Source organism: Chiloscyllium plagiosum, chromosome 9 (genome assembly GCF_004010195.1).
Source record: "Chiloscyllium plagiosum isolate BGI_BamShark_2017 chromosome 9, ASM401019v2, whole genome shotgun sequence".
Lineage (NCBI taxonomy): Eukaryota > Metazoa > Chordata > Chondrichthyes > Orectolobiformes > Hemiscylliidae > Chiloscyllium > Chiloscyllium plagiosum.
In genome coordinates this window covers 8,277,345-8,296,011 of record NC_057718.1, presented here as the reverse complement: position 1 = coordinate 8,296,011, position 18,667 = coordinate 8,277,345, and the positions used below count along the sequence as shown (strand labels likewise).

The following is an 18,667-nucleotide window of genomic DNA, read 5'->3' as shown; positions in this document are numbered from 1 at the left end:
CTCCAACCACAAGGGATGAACTCAGATTTCTCCAGTTTCCTCATTTCCCCTCCCCCCCCCGTGTCTCAGTCCTAACCCTCGAACTCAGCACCACCTTCCTAACTTGCAATCTTCTTCCTGACCTCTCCGCACCCATCCCCACTCCGGCCTATCACCCTCACCTTGACCTCCTTCCACCTATCGCATTTCCAACCCCCCTTCCCCAAGTCCCTCCTCCCTACCTTTTATCTTAGCCTGCTTGGCACACTCTCCTCATTCCTGAAGAAGGCTCATGCCCGAAACGTCGATTCTCCTGCTCCTTGGATGCTGCCTTACCTGCTGCGCTTTTCCAGCAAAACATTTTCAGCTCCGATTATAAGAAATAAGCTATATTAGGAGGAACCTCTGAAGGAAGCAGGCAGGGAGTATTTTGTTCGGTTAATTGAATGCCAGGTAACATAGCTAGCCACGCATCGGGACCTTGCAATCTTGTTCAGATGATCCGAAGTTCAGTTAATCGTGTGCCAGTAATCGAGGTTCCTCTGTACTTCCAAAACAATCTAATGTCCTCCTTGCAAAATGTACAATTGACATCATAATTTGCATAGTTAAGCTGACTGACCGTGTGAATGATGCTTTTTAAATCATCTTGTAGACAACACCACAACATTAATCAGGGCGCAAGGGGGCAAGGACTCGTAATGGCTATGCCAGCTCTTTAAAATTCCACATTGAGTGCACCGACACAGAGCATCTAGCACAAAGTAAAGTAAGCTGATTTTAATGCATGCCAAAATGATACAATTGGACACTAGTGGCTCAGTGGTTAGCAACTGTTGCCTCACAGTGCCAACCTCAGGCGACTCTCTGAGTGGAGTCTGCACATTCTTACTGTTTCTGCATGGGTGTCCTCTAGATGCTCTGATTTCCTCCCAGAGTCCAAAGGTGTGCGGATTAGGTGGATTGACCATGCTAAATTACCCATAGTATCCAGGACCTGCAGGCTAGGTGGGTTAGCTATGGGAAATGCATGGTTATAGGGTTAGGGAGGGTGAGTCTGAGTGGGATGCTCTTCAGAAGGTCAGTGTGAACTCGATGTACTGAATGGCCTGATTCCACATTCAATGGATTCTATGATTTTATGATACCTAAAGAGCTGGCCTTCATTTATCTATCCACTTCACCTGATGAAGAAGCAGCACTCTGAAAGCTTGTGATTTCAAATAAATCGATTGGACTATAACCTGGTATCCTGTGACTTCAGACTTTGTCCACCCCAGTCCAATACCAGCACCTCCACAGCATTTTTCTGCCAGTGTGCTTGGGAGAGATGCTGTGTTTTTGCATCAAATTAATTATTTGAAAGCATGTGTCAGCCTTTTGCATTTAGTATGAGCCTACAATGTGATGTATGACCAATTAGCTTGTATTTGCTATTGTTGAAGAGAGAAATGTTAGGCAGAACACCAGGCAGTCCAGTATTGTCCTTTAAGTTACCACATGAAGGGCTTCAGCTGCCTATTTTGTCTGTTGGATGACACATCTGACAATTCAGTACTCCAGCATCTCATTTGAGGTGTTACAGTTGGTTTTGAGTTCCAACCCATTCTGGAGTTTAAACCAACACTCTTCTGATGCAGAGGTTAGAATGCCAGCTGAGACAATAGGAATTTATTTTAAAATGAATGCCAAACCAACAGGCAAGGACCTCCCAAGTATTTGAGCCACTGCAGATTTGTCCGTCATAACTGTTGAGTGTTTATAGTGGCACTCTGAATATTCTTTGCTCGATATTTGTTCTGATAAGACAAATTTTCAAAGGATTTTGACAGTAACTTGGCTGACTGCACAGGGAAATCACAACCATCCCACTGATTTAAATCCATTGTACTGCTACATGCAGGAACTAAGGAAAATATAGTGTAAACAAGGCAACGGACTCCACTTAATACCAGTTGGCTCAAAGATGCTGAAAACAGTTCAAAAAGAATGTTTCTGTGTCTCAAATCTCTTTTAGCGATGGTCAGGAAAATGTGTTTTGGAAAACCTGTTCTGGCATTCATTTTCCTTTTGAAAAATATAGATTATGTTGCATGGTAACCTACCAAAATAAATAAATTGCTATGTTTGTGTACCCTAGACCACCACCTCTAGGTTTTTCCTCTGTAAACATTAGTTAATGTGTATCCAGTCATTTCTAATGATTCTAAACTGTTCAGAGTGTATGACCTTATCAATCCCAATGTATATGGAATAAATAACTCCTGAGAAAGATTGCAGGGATCAGCAATGAGAGAGTTTTTTTTAGTTATTACTTTATTAAAATGGATTCCTATTAGGATAAACTCACTAGTTCGTTGATGGTTTTTGATGCAAATAAGCAGTCAACCCACAAACCCTGCTTGGCTTGGCCTAAATGAGGCTTCAATCTGTGGTCGACTCAGGGTCCTCCCAGTCAAGAGGTATAGCCTTAGAAATGTTGGCCACATCCTGAAAACAGATGAAAGAAACGTTAGTGTTGGGCTTTCAGACTTAGAGTTGATGCGTGACTATATAAACTAATAATATAACAGTGATACTTTGTGTGCAGGTGTTTGATGCTCACTGCGCAAGTGTTCTTGTTGAACAACAGATCTATTATTTTACATTCATTTTCCAAGAATACTTGCAATGCATGTCCAATCTTAACTAGCAATGGCAAGGATTAGATCAGCCATATTTGTGTGGAAGAAATAATAAAAGTGATTTTAAAAAACGTCCATCTAATAATTTTAAACTTTGGATTTAAAGTTTTGACAAGGTACAGATGAACAAGCTTCTCCCCTTGGTGAAGGGATCAATGACCAGGGCATAGATTTAATGTAAGGGTCAGGAGATTTGGAGGAGATTTGCAGAAAGGATTTACAGAGGAACCTTGATTGTCAAAAGGACACAGGCAGGGAGTATTTCCTTTGGTTAAACAAATTCCAGATAATCGAATTTCGGATAACATAGTTTAGCTGAGCATCGGAACCTTGCAATCTTGCCAGATAATCCGATATTCGGATAGTTGAATGTCGGATAGTTGAGGTTCCTTTGTACAAGGATGTTGCCAGGTCTGGAGGGTTTGAGTTTAAGGAGGGACCCAATAGGCTGGTTATTTTTTTTCTCTGGAGTGTCGGAGGCTGAGGGGTGACTTTATTGAGGTTTGTAAAATCATGAGGGGCATGATAGGGTATATAGCGAAGGTCTTTTTCCTAGGATGGGGGAGTCTAAAACTAGTGGGCATAGGTTTAAGGTGAGAAGGGAAAGACTTAAAAAGGACCTGAGGGGATAACGTTTTCACGCAGAGGGTGGTATGTGTATGGAACAAGCTGCTGAGGAAGTGGTGGAGGCTGGTACAATGACAACATTTAAAAGGCATCTGCATGGATACATGAGCAGGAAGGATTTAGAGGGATATTGCCAAATGCTAGCAAGTAGGACTAGGTCAGATCCGGATGTCTCGTCAGCATGGATGAGTTGGATCAAAGGGCCTGTTTCCATGCTGTATGGAATTCAGGAACAGATTGCCTGTAAATAGGAGCAGATACCCTCATAAAATGTAAGAAATTTTCAGATGTCCACTTGTGATGCCAAGGCATACAAAGCTACACGCCAAGTGCTAGAAAATGGGATTAGACTAGTTAGATGGTTACTTTGATTGGACAGACTCAGTGGGCTGAAAGGTCTTTTTCTGCAGACCTCAGCAATTCTGTCAATATCGCTTGATATTATAAAACTTAAAACACTGGTGCAAGGAGACAAGAAGTCAAAGGTTTTTGTCTTGCACTCATCAGAACTCGGGCACCAAAACCAGACTTCAGACAAGGGACTCCAATTTGTGCAGCAGGAGACAAAACTGATTTGTAGGGTCATTAATAGCATGGAGATACAACAGGAACAGTTAACTGTCAGTCTTCGTTCTTAGACTAGGAAGATAAACTATGACTGATCAGTGTTGTTGTGGGAATGCAGCAAAGTTGGCAGACTCTATAACTCCTTGCTCTGTTCCAATGACATAAAGACAATGTATGTAAAAATTTCTTTTGCCTACCTAACATTTAAAATAGAATATGTAGCTCATAGCATATGTAAATGCATAACACCGCAACCCTGACTGATAGTCTTAAATTAACTTCTGGAGTTATTTTCTATGGAATCTGGATTATTTAATAAATAATGTCCAATAGCAGAATCATACCTAATTGTGGACATATGAGCATGCTGCCCACTGCAAATAGTCACTGGGGAGTATTGTTTGATACATCCGACAATTGTTGGGATATTTGTCTACATACCTGGCAGTAAAATTTGTATCACATTACACGTGTGCTAGACAAACAACCTTTTATAGCTTAACGGATATATTCACTTGTGAGTTTACTGCTAAGTAACAATGTGAGAAACCTAACTTCATCTTTTCTTCAAATTTTTGAGAGACTTTCCCCTTCCAAGATACACTAATAAATTCCGGATGATGCTGAAATGAGATGGGTGCAATGGAACAAGCTTTGTTTGCTTAGTGTGTCAGTTTAGAAGTCTACACTAAGTTCTCACCTCCTATCTACCAAAAGCCTATGTTCATTGACTGATATTCACGTTGGGATTCCTACAGTGCATACACTACAAGATTTCTAGAAATCTCATGAATATGATCCTTGCCATCTGCTACAATTTGAGCTTCATGCTGAGATGAGGTATGTCAAAACTATTCCATGCAATAATGTCTAGCTACCCTGATCAAATCATCACTTGTAAAGACACATGAAAGGGCCTCTGCCCACCACTGTTGGCCCTGAACGGGGCCCAGTTCTACCCTAAATTACTGCACAAGGAGAAGATATCGCAGAAACTTGAGCATCAAGTGAAACCTTTTTGCACTGCTGCTTTGTAGTAAATGCGAGTGGTGTATCAGTTATGCCCCCAATTTGATGCATTTGTGCATGTCATAAACTACGTATATTAACTCACAGGGCTCTGTTTTATGTAGACAAGAAGAATTTTTAAAATTTATTGCACCTTTTAATTCCGAAACAAAGGAAGATCATGGAGACTGCTAATCTTGTGCCATATTTCTATGACAGAATCCTAACCAGTCAAAGTCTGCCTTTTCTAAGAACTAAAATTGACAGCTGCATCTCAATGATAATGATGGCCCAACCCATCAGTGCCCTCTTCTAATTTTTTTTATAAGTTGGTGCCCTTTCTCTGTGTCCTAATTCTGATGAGCACAAGGGAATATCTTTGCTAAAAGGAGACAAAAAAAAATCAATGTTGTAATATGGATTTAGAGCCTAATCCTGTAAGTTTGAAGTAATATTTTGTTTTTCACAGAAACATGATCAAATCATTCTACACCTCCAGCCTGTTATATGATGTCCTTACTGTGTTCGGAGAGCTCACTGAAGAGGCAAGTATTGTGTACAACTATGATCCAGAAATGTGTTGTGTGCCTGTGATTTAAGGTTAGATCTTGCATCATGACCACTGTTATGTGCCCAAGTAAGAGGAGAACCTTTGAATCTTAATCCTAAGGATTGTTTGTGTTTTAAAAGTTGCATTGGTATAGCAGCATCAACATTCCTTTGTTGTCTCAAAGTGCTTCACACCATTGAATTAATTTTGAAGCCCGGGTAGGTTCCTTGGATGCTACCTGACCTGCTGCGCTTTTCCAGCAACACATTTTCAGGTACTGAACAGTGTAAAGGTTATGGACCCCAACAAAAATGGTACTGAGACTTGTGCTCTGATATTAACCATACATCTCGGCAAGCTGTTTCAGTATAGGCAACTGTCCAATAATGTGGAAAATAGCCCAGATATGTTCTGTCCATGAACAGCAGGGCAAATCCAATTCTATAAATTACAGTTTGATTAGTTTGCTCTCAAGCATCAGTAAAATGATCGAAGGGGTCATGAACAGTGCTGTCAAGCAGCAACTGCTCAGCAATACTTTCTCCTTTGGCAGTCTGTCTCAAGATGGAAGATGACATTCTCCCGCTCTGGAGATGTGGGTCCTGAGTGGCCGAACAGTCACATCTGTGGAACAGTCATATGGCGTTTTGAAGAACTTGCATTTTCGTGTGTTTCTCATTGTTTTCAATTTTTCTGCTTTATTGAACCCAATACACACTCTGATGGAACCCACGATAAGTTGCGGGGGCAGAGGCTAGATTGGATTATAGACTGTCATCTTATTTAGCTTCCCATAGAAATTCGTTGCCTTTCTTCTCCAATCCTCACTAGTGAATCCACCACACACCCAAATGTCTGCAAATTTAAATACAGCAAGGTTGCATCATCACACACACTCTCCTCCACTGTACTCACTGTGGCACTCCACTGTGTGTGAAGCATGGAGCTTCTCTATAGGACCAGTAAGAAAATGGCTGGGACAGCATTTATTGCCCATCTCTAGTTGCCCCTTGAGTAGGTGGGTGGTGAGCTGCATTCTTGAACCACTGAAGTCCATGTGCTGTAGGCAGACCCACAATGCCATTAAGGAGAGATTTCCAGGATTTCAACCCAAGAACAGTAAAGTGACAGTGATCTATTTCCAAGTCAGGATGGTCAGTGATTTGGAGGGGAATTCCCATGTACCTGCTGCCTCATCCTTCTCAGTGGTAGTGGTCGTGGGTTTGGAATGTGATGTTGCTGTGCTTTACTAGGCCAGAGCACTGTTGCCGGAGTCATTACAAAAGTAAAAAGTTTTAGCAAAGTATGCAGAATTTCCCTAATTTAGCTGTCTGTTTAGGCCCAGGTTGACAGAAAGCACAGCATGTTTCTATGTTTATCAAAGATTATTCTGTCGTAACAAATAAATTCAAGCTAGTGATAAACAGTTATGAAACATTGACATAAACTCTACCAGGAGAAAGTGAGGACTGCAGATGCTAGAGATCAGAGCTGAAAAATGTGTTGCTGAAAAAGCGCAACAGGTCAGGCAGCATCCAAGGAGAAAAACTGGAAGGCATTTCAGTGGGCCCTGTCCAAGTATTCGCCAAGGTGGTCCTTTTGGTTATCCAGGACTTTATGTTCATTGATTTCTCTGTCTCTCTCTTTCTTTTTTCAGGAACTTTGACTTCCTTGAAGGAAGCATAGAAGAATTAGTTCACAAATTATAACGTTTCTGACTTACTGGTTCAAACCCACAGTTTACAGTAACTGATAAGGGGAAATAAAAAGGCTTTCTGTAGCTTCTATTGTTTATTTACAGAGGAAAGAACAGCACCTTCTCTTCTGGAAGTCTGAAGGCTTCTGAATATCTTAGTCACAGCCCCAAGCTGTTCAGCTACCTGGGAGCCAGTCACCTAGCACAAGGCCTTCGTTATTGACAACTGGTGACTACTTCACAGGCCGCTCAGTTATTTGCCGGCCACATTTCATTTTAGTACCTGCTTATTTGCAGTAACGTGTGTCTAGAACGCCTTCTCACCACTGCTGAACAAACAGCAATGTAAACAGTATTTGCCATCAATATTGGTAACCTGCTTTTAAAAAGTACACTAATCTATTCCACAATCCTTGGTTTTTAAAACAATTCTTTTTCCATTTCAGTCCATAATCAAAAATAACAAAGATATGGTCTTCATGATGTTGAAGGAGACTTGGTGAATTGTGCCACTTTTACACAAAGACAGGCCCATGCTCAGTAGGCCAAGATGCTCAAGAAGGTTGCACTTTCCTGAAAACTTCTTTAATTCAGTCTGTTTTGAGCAAGAGATTTCTGCATGTTGGTGAGAATATTTCAGCTTTACAGGATGTCCTTGAAGTGTTTCCTCTGCTCTCCTGATAACCACTTGCCATAACAAAGCTTAGAATAGAGGGCTTGCTTGGGAAGTCTTGTGTCAGGCATGTGGATGATCTGCTTTACCCAGTGTGGTTAATCAATAGACCAGTGCTTCAAGGCTAGAGATGTTAGCCTGAGGGAGGACATCGATATTGGAGACCTGTTTTGCCATTGGGTTTGCAAGGTTTTGCAGAGGCAACACCAGTGTTTTTCTGCCAGGATGGGTCAGTCTACTGCCCTGTAAACTGTGCTTGATGTCAGATTTATGATCTTAGTCATCAAATGCTGTCTTTCAAAAGACCCAAGACTGTGCTGGCAGACTGGAGGTGATGTTGAGTTCATTGTCAATGTCTGTCCTCTCTGAAATGGAGCTTCCACGTTGTCCAGTGGCCATGAATTTTAATAGTCGGGGTCAGTGTTGTGCAGCGGGAGTTCTCCGGTAGGGGATCCTTGTCTTCTGAATGTTTAACTTTAGACCTGTTCTGTCAAATATCTCTACATAGAGTGGCTCAATGGTTAGCACTGCTGCCTCACAGTGGCAGGGACCCAGGTTCGATTCCAGCCTCGAGCGACTGTGTGGAGTTTGCACATTCTCCCCGTGTCTGCGTGGGTTTTCTCCGGGTGCTCCAGTTTCCTCCCACAGTTCAAAGATGTGCAGGTTAGGTGAATTGGTAATACTAAATTGTCCATAGTGTTCAGGGATGTGTAGGTTAGTTGCATTAGTCAGGATAATGTAAAGTAACAGAGTGGGTGGGATAATCTTCGGAGGGTCATTGTGAACTCGTTGGGCCTTATGGCCTGTTTCTAGACTTCTGGACTGGAAGCAATGCTACTAATCCTGTATAGAAGCTCCAAGTTCTATTCAAGGAAGCTTCATGGATATTGGGTGGGATGTTGTAGTAAGTGAAATGGAAGAGAGCATTCGTGCAATGATGCAGCCTTGCTTTACCTAAGTTTACTGACATTTGAGTCTGTGTTGGATTCACTGGTGAGGATCACAGCCTGTACTAGGTAGAGCATGGTGTCAAATATGGTGAAGACAGTCCATAATCGAATGTCCTTGCCAATTTCCGTCAGCTAAATACAGGAGAGACATCAACTGGGGTAGAAAAGCTGAACTGCACAAGCCATCATCAGACAGCATGAATTACACTTAATGACTATCTTGGTTCAATAAACAGTATAGGGAGACATGCCAGGAGTGTATAGCTTAAAGCAATGTGCCAACTGGTGAAGCTACAGCACAAGATGGCCTGTGTGTGTCAAGCAGTGAAAGCGGCAGACTGTAGATTCAACTGAGTGATCCCATAAACAATGGGTTAGAACCAAGCCCTGCCACTAACAGAAGTTGGTGCCTCTAAAAATATCCCCAACCTCAATGAAGTTACACCCCAGCACATCAGTGCGAAAGTCATGGTTGAAGCATTTGTACCAGTCTTCAGCCAGCAGTACCAGGTGGATGGTCCATCCAATCGCATCCTGCAGACCTCAGCTTCTCAAATGCCAGTCTTGAACCAACTCAGTTCACCCCACGTGTTGTCAAGAAAAACTTGAGTCAAAGAGAATTGATGGGAAAATCTCTTAGTTAGGTGGAGCAATTCTAATAAAGCAAGGTGGTTGTGGTTTCAGGTGGTGTATCCTCTTGGCCTCAGGACAGAAGAAGTTGGTGTCCTGGTGTTCTGCAGAGAGAAAGTTGCTTTCCGTTTACCAGTATCTGTCCATCATCTACAAGGCATGAGTCCAAAGTATGATGCAATACTCCCCTCTTGTGTGGATGAGAGCAGCTCCAACAGCACTGAAGAACTTTTAACATTATCCAGGATAAAATAGCCCACTTGATTGGCACCACATCCACAACATCATTCCTGATGAAGAGCTTATGCTCGAAACGTTGACTCTCCTGCTTCTCGGATGCTGCCTGACCGGCTGTGCTTTTCCAGCAACACACTCTTCAAAATCACATCCACACCATTCAACATTCACTCCCCTAACCATCAATGCACAGTGGCAGTGTGTACCATTTACCAAGATGTACTGCAGTATCTCATCAAAGTTCCTTAAGCCAAACCTACAACCTTAATTTTTTGGGGTGGCGTGATGGCTCAGTTGTTAGCACTGTTACCTCATAGTACTGGGGACCCGGATTCGTTTCCACCTTCGGGCAACTGTCTGTGTGGAGTTTGCACATTCTCCCCGTGTCTGCGTGGGTTTCCTCTGGGTGCTTCGGTTTCCTCCCACAATCCAAAGATGTGCAGGTTAGATGAATTGGCCATGCTAATTTGCCCATAGTGTTCGGATATGTAGGTTACGTTCCATAGTCGGGGTAAATAATAGGGTAGGGAAATGGGTTTGAATGGGTTACTCTTCAGAGGGTCGGTATTGACTTGTTGGGCCACACAGTCTGTTTCCACACTGTAGGGTTTCTATGATCCATGACTTTGAAGACAAGGGCAACAAATGCACAGGAACAACACCCACTGAATGTTCCCTTTCAAGTCTCAAACCTCTTCATCTGGAACTATATCACTGCACCTTCACTGTCACAGATCAAAATCCTGGAATTCCCTCTCTAATAGCACTGTTGCTGTACCCCTACACGAAAAACTGCAGTGTTTGAAGAAGACTGCTCACAGACAACATTTCAGGCAATTAGAGATGAACAATAAATGCTGCACCCACATACCATTAACAAATATTTTAAAAATTCTCAACTGTAGCAGCTAATTTACATGCAGCAAATGCCCAGAGGCCCTTAGAGGATGAGCAACTGGTTACTCTGTTTGGTGAGACTCATTAATCTTACCCCTTTGTTATCAGAAAGGAAATGTTGAGATAGTTTATGGAAATTAATGTAAGAAGAGATGAATAGTCATTTAGACTCAATGTTAGTTTGCTGTCTCTCCACGGATGCTGTCTGATCCACTGTGACCTCCAGCATTTGTTGTTTTCAGCATAGATTGCAGCATCGGCAATAATTTGTTCCTAGAATAGTGAAATGGTGCTCTGGACCTCAGCAAGTGTGTTTCCCAACTAACCAATGGAGATGTCCTTGAGGAAGGTTTTAACCACAACAAATTGAAGATTTTGTGTTCAGAAATATATCTGTAATTGACATTATCATTTTGAAACATCACTCGCTTTGGAAAATTATTCAGTAGCAGAGAATTCCAGTGTATTAACAAAACTGAATAGACTCCTGACAGACATTTCTCCACAGGCTTAACAATCTTTCAATCGAGTCCTTTCAGGAATAAAGATTTGAAGATTAACTTCTTCCTCTTGCTATCCAATAACTCTCACTCATGCTAGCAACTAATACAAAATCATGTTTGCAATGTTTGATATCAAAAGCACTGTATCTCGCAAATGGTAATCTAAAAAAGATATGAGAGAGGAAAAGTGGGATATTGATATTCTCAAACCTATTAAAAGCTCTCCTTCCATGAAAGCATTTTTATATTGACTATTTTAAAATATATTTAGTGCAGTACGTTTGATCAGAGAGCCTGACTCTAAAGTTGATATTGAATCCCACCACGACCATTGAATTGAATTTATTGTCACATGTACCGAGGCACAGTGAAAAGCCTTGTCTTTCGAGCAATACAGGCAGATCACAGAGCTAAGTAGCGTAGATAGTAAATAATAGGTAAACAGTGGCAAAAACAAAAACACAGGGACAGGCAAATGTTAAGAGTATGAGAGTCCATTCATATTCTAACAACAGTAGGGTAGAAACTGTTTTGAAACCGGCTGGTGCGTGTGTTCAGGCTTCTGTACCTTCTCCCCGATGGTAGAGGTTGCCAGGGTGGGATAGATCTTTGAGAATGCTGGCAGCCTTTCCTTGACAGCGGGCCGGGTAGATGGATTCTATAGATGGGAGGTTGGCCTTTGTGATTGTCCGGACCAAGTTCATCATTCTTCTGTAACCATCTCCGATCTTGAATGGTACAGTTGCCATACCAGGTAGTGATACATCCAGACAAAATGCCGTTGGTGGCGCACCCATAAAAGTTGGCATGGGTATTTGCCATCATGCCAAATTTCCTCAGCTGCCTGAGGAAGAAAGAGATGTTGGGCCATTGTAACCAGTGTGTCCGTTTGAAGAGTCCAAGAAAGCTTGTTGCAGATGACTGCTCCCAGGAGCTTGACACTCTCCACTCCTTCCACCACTGTGCTGTTAATGTGTAGGGGGGCCATGAGTAACATCCCACCGAACATCAATAATGAATTCCTTGGTTTTGCTGGCATTGAGAGCTAGGTTGTTCTCAGTGCACCATTTTTCCAGGTCTTCCACCTCCCGTCTGCAGTCTGTTTCATCACCACCTGAGATTCGACTGACTATGGTGTTGTCATCAGCGAACCTGTAAATGACATTAGTCTGGTATTTGGCGACACAGTCATGGGTATACAGTGAGTGCAGTCGGGGGCTGAGTATGCACCCCTGGTAGGCTCCAGTATTGAGTGTTAGTGAGGATGAAATATTGTCCCCAATCTTCACTGATTGTGGCTTGTGGGTCAGGAAACTGAGAATCCAGTTGCAGAGAGTGGGGCTTAGTCTGAGATCACTAAGTTTAGTAATCAGTCTTGAGGGGGTAATAGTGTTGAAGGCTGAACTATGGTCAATGAGTAGGATTCTTACGTAGCTGTAATGTGTCAAGATGTTCTAGGGAGGAGTGAAGGGCAAGGGATATGGCATCTGACGTAGATCTGTTCGTCCGATAGGCAAATTGGAGTGGGTCAAGAGTAGCAGGGAGGCTGGAGTTGATTAATGTTCCATTAGACTTTTCCATCATTCCCTCTATTTTACTAACCAGACTGGATCCTCCTGTGGTCATTTACAGTCAATAGTATTTCTCTTTGTTTTTATCAGAACTCAATGTAAAAACCAAGTTTCAGCTATTTATAATGGGAGTGACCCATGGTAACTTGTTCCCTAACACTGCTTTTTCCTTCCCCAATGTTGTTGCACGCAGTCCCTGACCTTTCTTTAAGATAAAATCAGCATAGAGGTTGCTTTAGGATATTAAGGATAGTTTTATTATCTTTTTAGCCTTTAATTACAAAACAGAAAATAATTAGAATGACCCATGCTGTGCCTTTTGCAATGCTTTATAACTAATAAAGGACTTTTGCAGTATAATTGCTGTTTTAATATAAATAAATAAATTTGTTTTACTGATTGGAACTCAAGAAGAATGCACTGGCCATTGTGCAAAATCATGCCATAAGATTTTGTCCACTTAAGGAAATGTAGTCTGTTGAATTGATTGACTTAAGGATTTGTGGAATGAGCCTTCTTTGTACTGCATCAGTTTGTTTACCTTAATACTAACTGTTTTTTCCATTCTGGAAATTTTTTTGGAGCAGGGGCTCCTGCTGCAATTGTAAATTCTAAGAGATCTTGACACCTAGATTTCCATCATAATGCAAACACAGGGACAGTGGAATGATTGCTCTTTCTGTCTGGTGTCCACATATGGACACAGGCTTTTATCGTGGGGATCACTGGCTTGGGATGGAGTTGAAACTCTGATATTATTTGCCATCTGCTGGGACTTAAGAATCAATCAGCAAGTTGATCATTTTGACAAATCTGATTCACTTTTGCCTGATATTGTAGGGTCAAATATGCAGTGATCCTTAAAAACGATTTAATCTAAGTGTTTAAACGTGAAGGAGGACTAAATTGGCACAGTCGGTTTCCACTGGTTGAGACCTTTACAGCATAGACCTATAGCTGTAAGAATAAATCTAAAAGATTTATGAAAAACAACAGGCAAAATGTCGTCTTTGGTGTGGGGGTGAATTGTCCTCAGAGTTAGTGGCTGAACAGAGACTACAACAAAATTTAAGAATAGGTCTACTTCAAAGTTGGAGTGGGAACAAATCGATACAGGAACATGTTAAGTGAATGGCTAATATGGAAAACTAGTACCACTATTATATTGTTGTTCCCAGATTACTAGTCGCTGTGTTGCATTTTCTATGTAACGCAATAAGATCACAAGGAAAAGGGAGATGAGTAGACCATTTGGCTGCTTGAACCTGCTCTGCCATTCAATAAGATCATGAGTCATCCAGCATTCCTCATGTCCACTTTCCTGTGCTTTCCCCATGACCCTTGGTTTCTCCACTGATCAAGAATCAATCTCTCAGCCTTAAATATACACAAGGACTCTGCCCCCACGGCTCTCTGTGGCAAGGAGTTCCAAAGACTCACCCTCTGAGGGAAGAAATTCCTCCTCACCTCAGTCTTAAATTGGCATCCTTTTATTCTGAGATTGTCCCATGAGAAGGAGCATCCTCTCAGCATTTACCCTGTCAGGCCCCTTAAGAATCCCATATGTTTCAATGCAATCTCCTCTCATTCTTCTCAACTCCAGAGAGTAGAGTCCCAACTTCTGTACCCCACACCTGATTCTGTATATCGTCCAGTCTTCCCACTAAAGCCTGTCTCTTCACCCAGCCTTAGTTGTCAGTCAAGGGGATTAGGCGTTACAAGGACCAAGTCAGGTAGTTAGAGTTTAAAAAAAAATATCAGCAGTGATAATAATGAAATGGTGGAACAGGCTTGGGGACTAAATCGCCTAGTTTTCTTTGTATTAATATATGGAAAAGACTGGGAAACTTTAGTGTAGCTTTTTAAAATTCTACTATTCAGTACAGTGAGTCGGGTGTTGAACAGTCAGTAATATATACAAAATATATACATCGATAAAAAGGCAGTGGAGTTGGGCTTGAGAGGCTGGGCCTTGTCCACTCCAAAGGCTTTTCTTTTCATTTCTTCTCATTTCTCTCTTTTTTTTGTTCTTTCCTTTTTTGTTTTACTTACCTCTTGTTGAATAGCTCAGTTGCAGTGACAGCATTGGTGGCAGCAAGCGAGTCCTGCGCAGACTCGTGGCGGTGTGGAAGGTGAGTTTGGGTTCCCGGTGGCTTCTTCAGCAATGAAGCTGTCCTAGTGCCGACTCGTGACTGCTGCGGCACAGGTGAGTTTGGGGTACTGCGGTACCCGGTGGCATTGGCCAAGTCCAGTGAGAACTCATAATGGCGAGGGTGTCATTGGGGGTAAGATGGCATCGAAGAGGGGTGATATTTGTGCATGAGGTTGCAGCATGGTGAAGGGGACTCATGCCTGTCCATCAGGCCCATGACGGAGTACTTAACCAGAAGGACTGTAAAGTTGGTCTTTGTTTCTTTATTTTCCTGCCTTTATATTCTATGGTTTATTTTTCTGTGTTTTAAGGTGGTGCTGGAGAATGGCAGCACTATATAATACTTTTCACTGTATTTTATAACAAAATACACAGGACAACAAATAAATCCATTCAAAAAGACACATTTGTGGCAGGAGTAGGCCACTCTCCCCTCAAGCCTGCTCCACCTATCAGTTATATGAGGGTTACTCCACATTCCCCCAATCATCTTCCACTTGCCTATTTAAGAATCTGTGTAGCTCTGCGTTAAAAAGATTCAAAGGCTCTGCTTCCACCTCCTTTTTAAGATCACAGAATGATCACAGAGGTGCTATATCAATATATGTTTGTTTTTTTATTTAATTGGATGGCGCAATGGCTCTGTGGTTAGTATTGCTGCCTGATAGCATCAGGGACCCAGGTTCGGTTCCAGCCTCAGGTGACTAATTGATTGGAGTTTGCACGTTCTCTCCACGTCTGCATGGGTTTTCCCCCGGTGCTCTGGTTTCCTTCCACACTCCAAAGCTGTGCAGGTTAGGTGGATCAGCCATGAGAAATACAGGATTACAGGGACAAGGTAGAAGGGTGGGTCTGGGTGGGATGCTCTTGGCAAGGTTGGTGTGGACTTGATGACCTGCTTCCACATGGTAGGCATTTTATAAAATGGAAAATTGACTCTATGCTGGATGATCTACTCTTATTTCTAAATTTGATCATCAAAGTGAGTTGAAATAGTCATTCTACTAAAAGCACAAAATGAGTACAAGTTTTTATTTAATCCTAATCTATGCCCAAGTGTAGCACAACACAGCAGAGTTGGTTCTATGCTGGAGCAGAGTTCTTTCTGTTTTCAATAGCATTGATTTTTTGGGTCCATTAATGAAGGATGTAAAGAAAGCCTGTTAGTCAGGCCCCTGTCAGCATTAGCTTGTTTACAATGGACCTTCAGATTATTTGTGATTGACATTTGGAAATGAGATTAACCATGTAAGTAAGACGTTCTGCACAATGTTGTTCAACCTGATCAGCCAACTCACATTGTGTACATGCAGAGATACACATCAATAAATCTACTTTAACTGACAAAAGCATTCAACATGCTATAAATCGAATCCTAATATCTTATTCAATATTACAATCTTGTTTGTACTTTATTTAAATGGATTATTGTAAGAAAAGTGTTTTAGATTCTTTGCATTTGATGTGAAACAGATTGATGCAGTAAAGGCTTGAAGTATGGCCCTTTTATGCCTTTAAGACTTCTATTTCCAACAAAAATAAAGTGGCACTTTTTATTAATTTTCACAGCATTTCATTAAATAAAAAACAGCTTTAAATCAGAAACAAAAATAAAATGAAGGAAACTTCCTTTTCTATTTAAGTTGGAAATGAAAAGATGTTTTTCCATTACACTGTGCAAGAATTTGGGCAAAGCAGGTTCAATGCAGCTGTATCCATGAACTTGTTCAACATTAAGTACGTTGGGACTCCTGTTCCCAGTATAAGCTCTCACTGCCTGCTGTCGATGAGCAGCTGTGACACTAAGTGTCCTCATCCACAGAGCGGTAAGCAGTTAGGAAAATGTGAAGCAACCAAATAAAACATCGGGTGTTTAATGTTGTATGGAGTTGAGTTAAAATAAATGATGCAATGACATTGATCAGCTCAATGGATTTGGTTGTTCAAGCAATAATATACCTTCATGAGATGTAAATGGAACATTTTAAAGTTTTGAGGTTTTGAAATGGCCTGCCATTCACCCATGAACACATTTGAAGTTCAAGTGTCCTGCTGTGGTACAAGTTCAATATCAAAAGAGGCATTATTCTTGCATTGGGATGTTTTAAGTAGGTCAAGTCTACGAATAGGTCACAAGGGGAAAATGGGCTGAAAGTGTAACATTACTCAGTGGGTACAATGTATGTTGCGTGGTGAATGGTTATGATAGATTTTTTTTAACCTGAACATGTTTTTTTTTAATGTTGTAGGGCCCTACTGTGTTTGGTTTATTGAAAACCCAGGAAAGTATCTGTCAACACAATTCACTACATTACAGTGCTTCTTTCATGCTTATCTATAATTGCTTTTTGAGGGAAAGAAATTAATATTCATTTGAGCAAGCAAACTAGTCTTGCAACAAGGGATCCAAAACTCCTGCAACACTAAGTTCCTACAATAGTATTGATCCACACAGCAAGAGTGTGGCAGAAATGATATCAGGACTGTATTAACAGTGGCCTGAAAGGTGCTATCAGCATCTCTGGCCATGTGTAATTGAGTTTATTAAAGATGTTGAAGGGTAATTCTCGCTGGAAGAGAGATGTGATTATATTCGAATTGTGCTATTTCTGTTTCTCTACCATTTAAAAACGAAACTCAAGGATAGTAGTGTCTTGCCTGCTGTTTCAAATATCTCAAAGTTCTTCACATAGAATGAGTTACATTTGCTGCGTTGGATGCCAATTTTCTGACTCAAGAGGTGGTAGCATTACAACTAAATCAAGATTGGCATCTGTTGCTGGTTTGAAGAAGCAGAGCAGACGCTTTGATCCAACCTAACTTAAAAAATGAACGAACTGGGATGCAAACAAAAACATAAATTACTGGAAAAGCTCAGCAGATCTGGAGGTATCTGTGGAGAAAAAATAGAGTTAACATTTCAGGTCATATGACCCTTCCTCAAAACCCTTCCGTTGATCTGACAACTAGCTGAGAAACTGGAGAGAACTAATCTCTGGTGCTAGATCTTTGCCTCCCTGAAGTCATTAAAGCAAGTGCAGGGAGTTTCCATCTGTCATCCCATCCAAATGACAGCAGTTGTTATAGTGCCATATTTCTGTCAGTATTGCATAAGTGTCTACCTAAGTTCTATGCTACCTCCTAAATTAAGCCTCAGTGTTCAAAATTTTCTTACTATCAATAGATCAACAACTCAAAAGTATGATTCAGTTTTTTGAGAAGTTTTGAGATGTGGTCTCACTGGCTGAGCCAGCATTTAGTATCCATCCCCACTCGCTCTTGAAAGGTCAGTGTCAGGCTAACTTCTTCAATTGTTGCTGTCCATTTCTGTATGTGCACTAACGGTGCTGTTAAGGAGATAATTCTAGGATTTTAACCCAAGTCCAGATGGTGAATGGACTGGATGGGACTTGCAAGTGGTGGCATTATTGTATACTATATATCTAGATGGTACCTGTCATTGGTTTGGAAAGTGCTGTGCAACATTGCCGAATTTCTGTGGAGTGTTTTGTAGTTGGCACAGACTGCTGCCACTGTGCATCACTGGTGGAGAGCACAAATGTTCGTGGATGTGGTTCCAGTCAAGTGGATTGCTTTCTCCTGGATGGTGTCAAGTCTCTTGACTGATGTTGGAGGTGCATTTATGCAAGCAATTGGGAGTATTCCATGTACTGTATTCCATGTACACTGACTTGTGCCAAATACATGAAGAGTCAGAAGATCAGTTACTTGCAGCAGAAATTTTAGTTTCAGACCTGCCCTTGCAGCCGTAGTATTTATATGGTTAGTCCAGTTCAGTTTCTGGTCTGGTAATCACCAGGATGTTGGTCTGCTGATAGCAGGGAATTCAGCTATGGTAATGTCATTTAATGTCAGGGGTGATAGTTGCATTTTCTTTTGTTGGTGATGGTCATTGTTTGGTACAAATGTTACTTGCCATTTG

At 41.4% G+C, this 18,667-nt stretch overlaps 1 protein-coding gene across 1 annotated transcript in view; it reads left to right on the top strand.

The window, feature by feature from the left end:
* The window catches only part of vta1 (vesicle (multivesicular body) trafficking 1), a 180,484-nt gene that overhangs the window by 95,542 nt on the left and 66,275 nt on the right, over positions 1–18,667 (top strand). Inside the window, exon 4 of the mRNA XM_043695332.1 lies at positions 5,335–5,410. Coding sequence (XP_043551267.1) covers positions 5,335–5,410 — 76 coding nt within the window. The remainder of the gene's footprint in view (positions 1–5,334; positions 5,411–18,667) is intronic.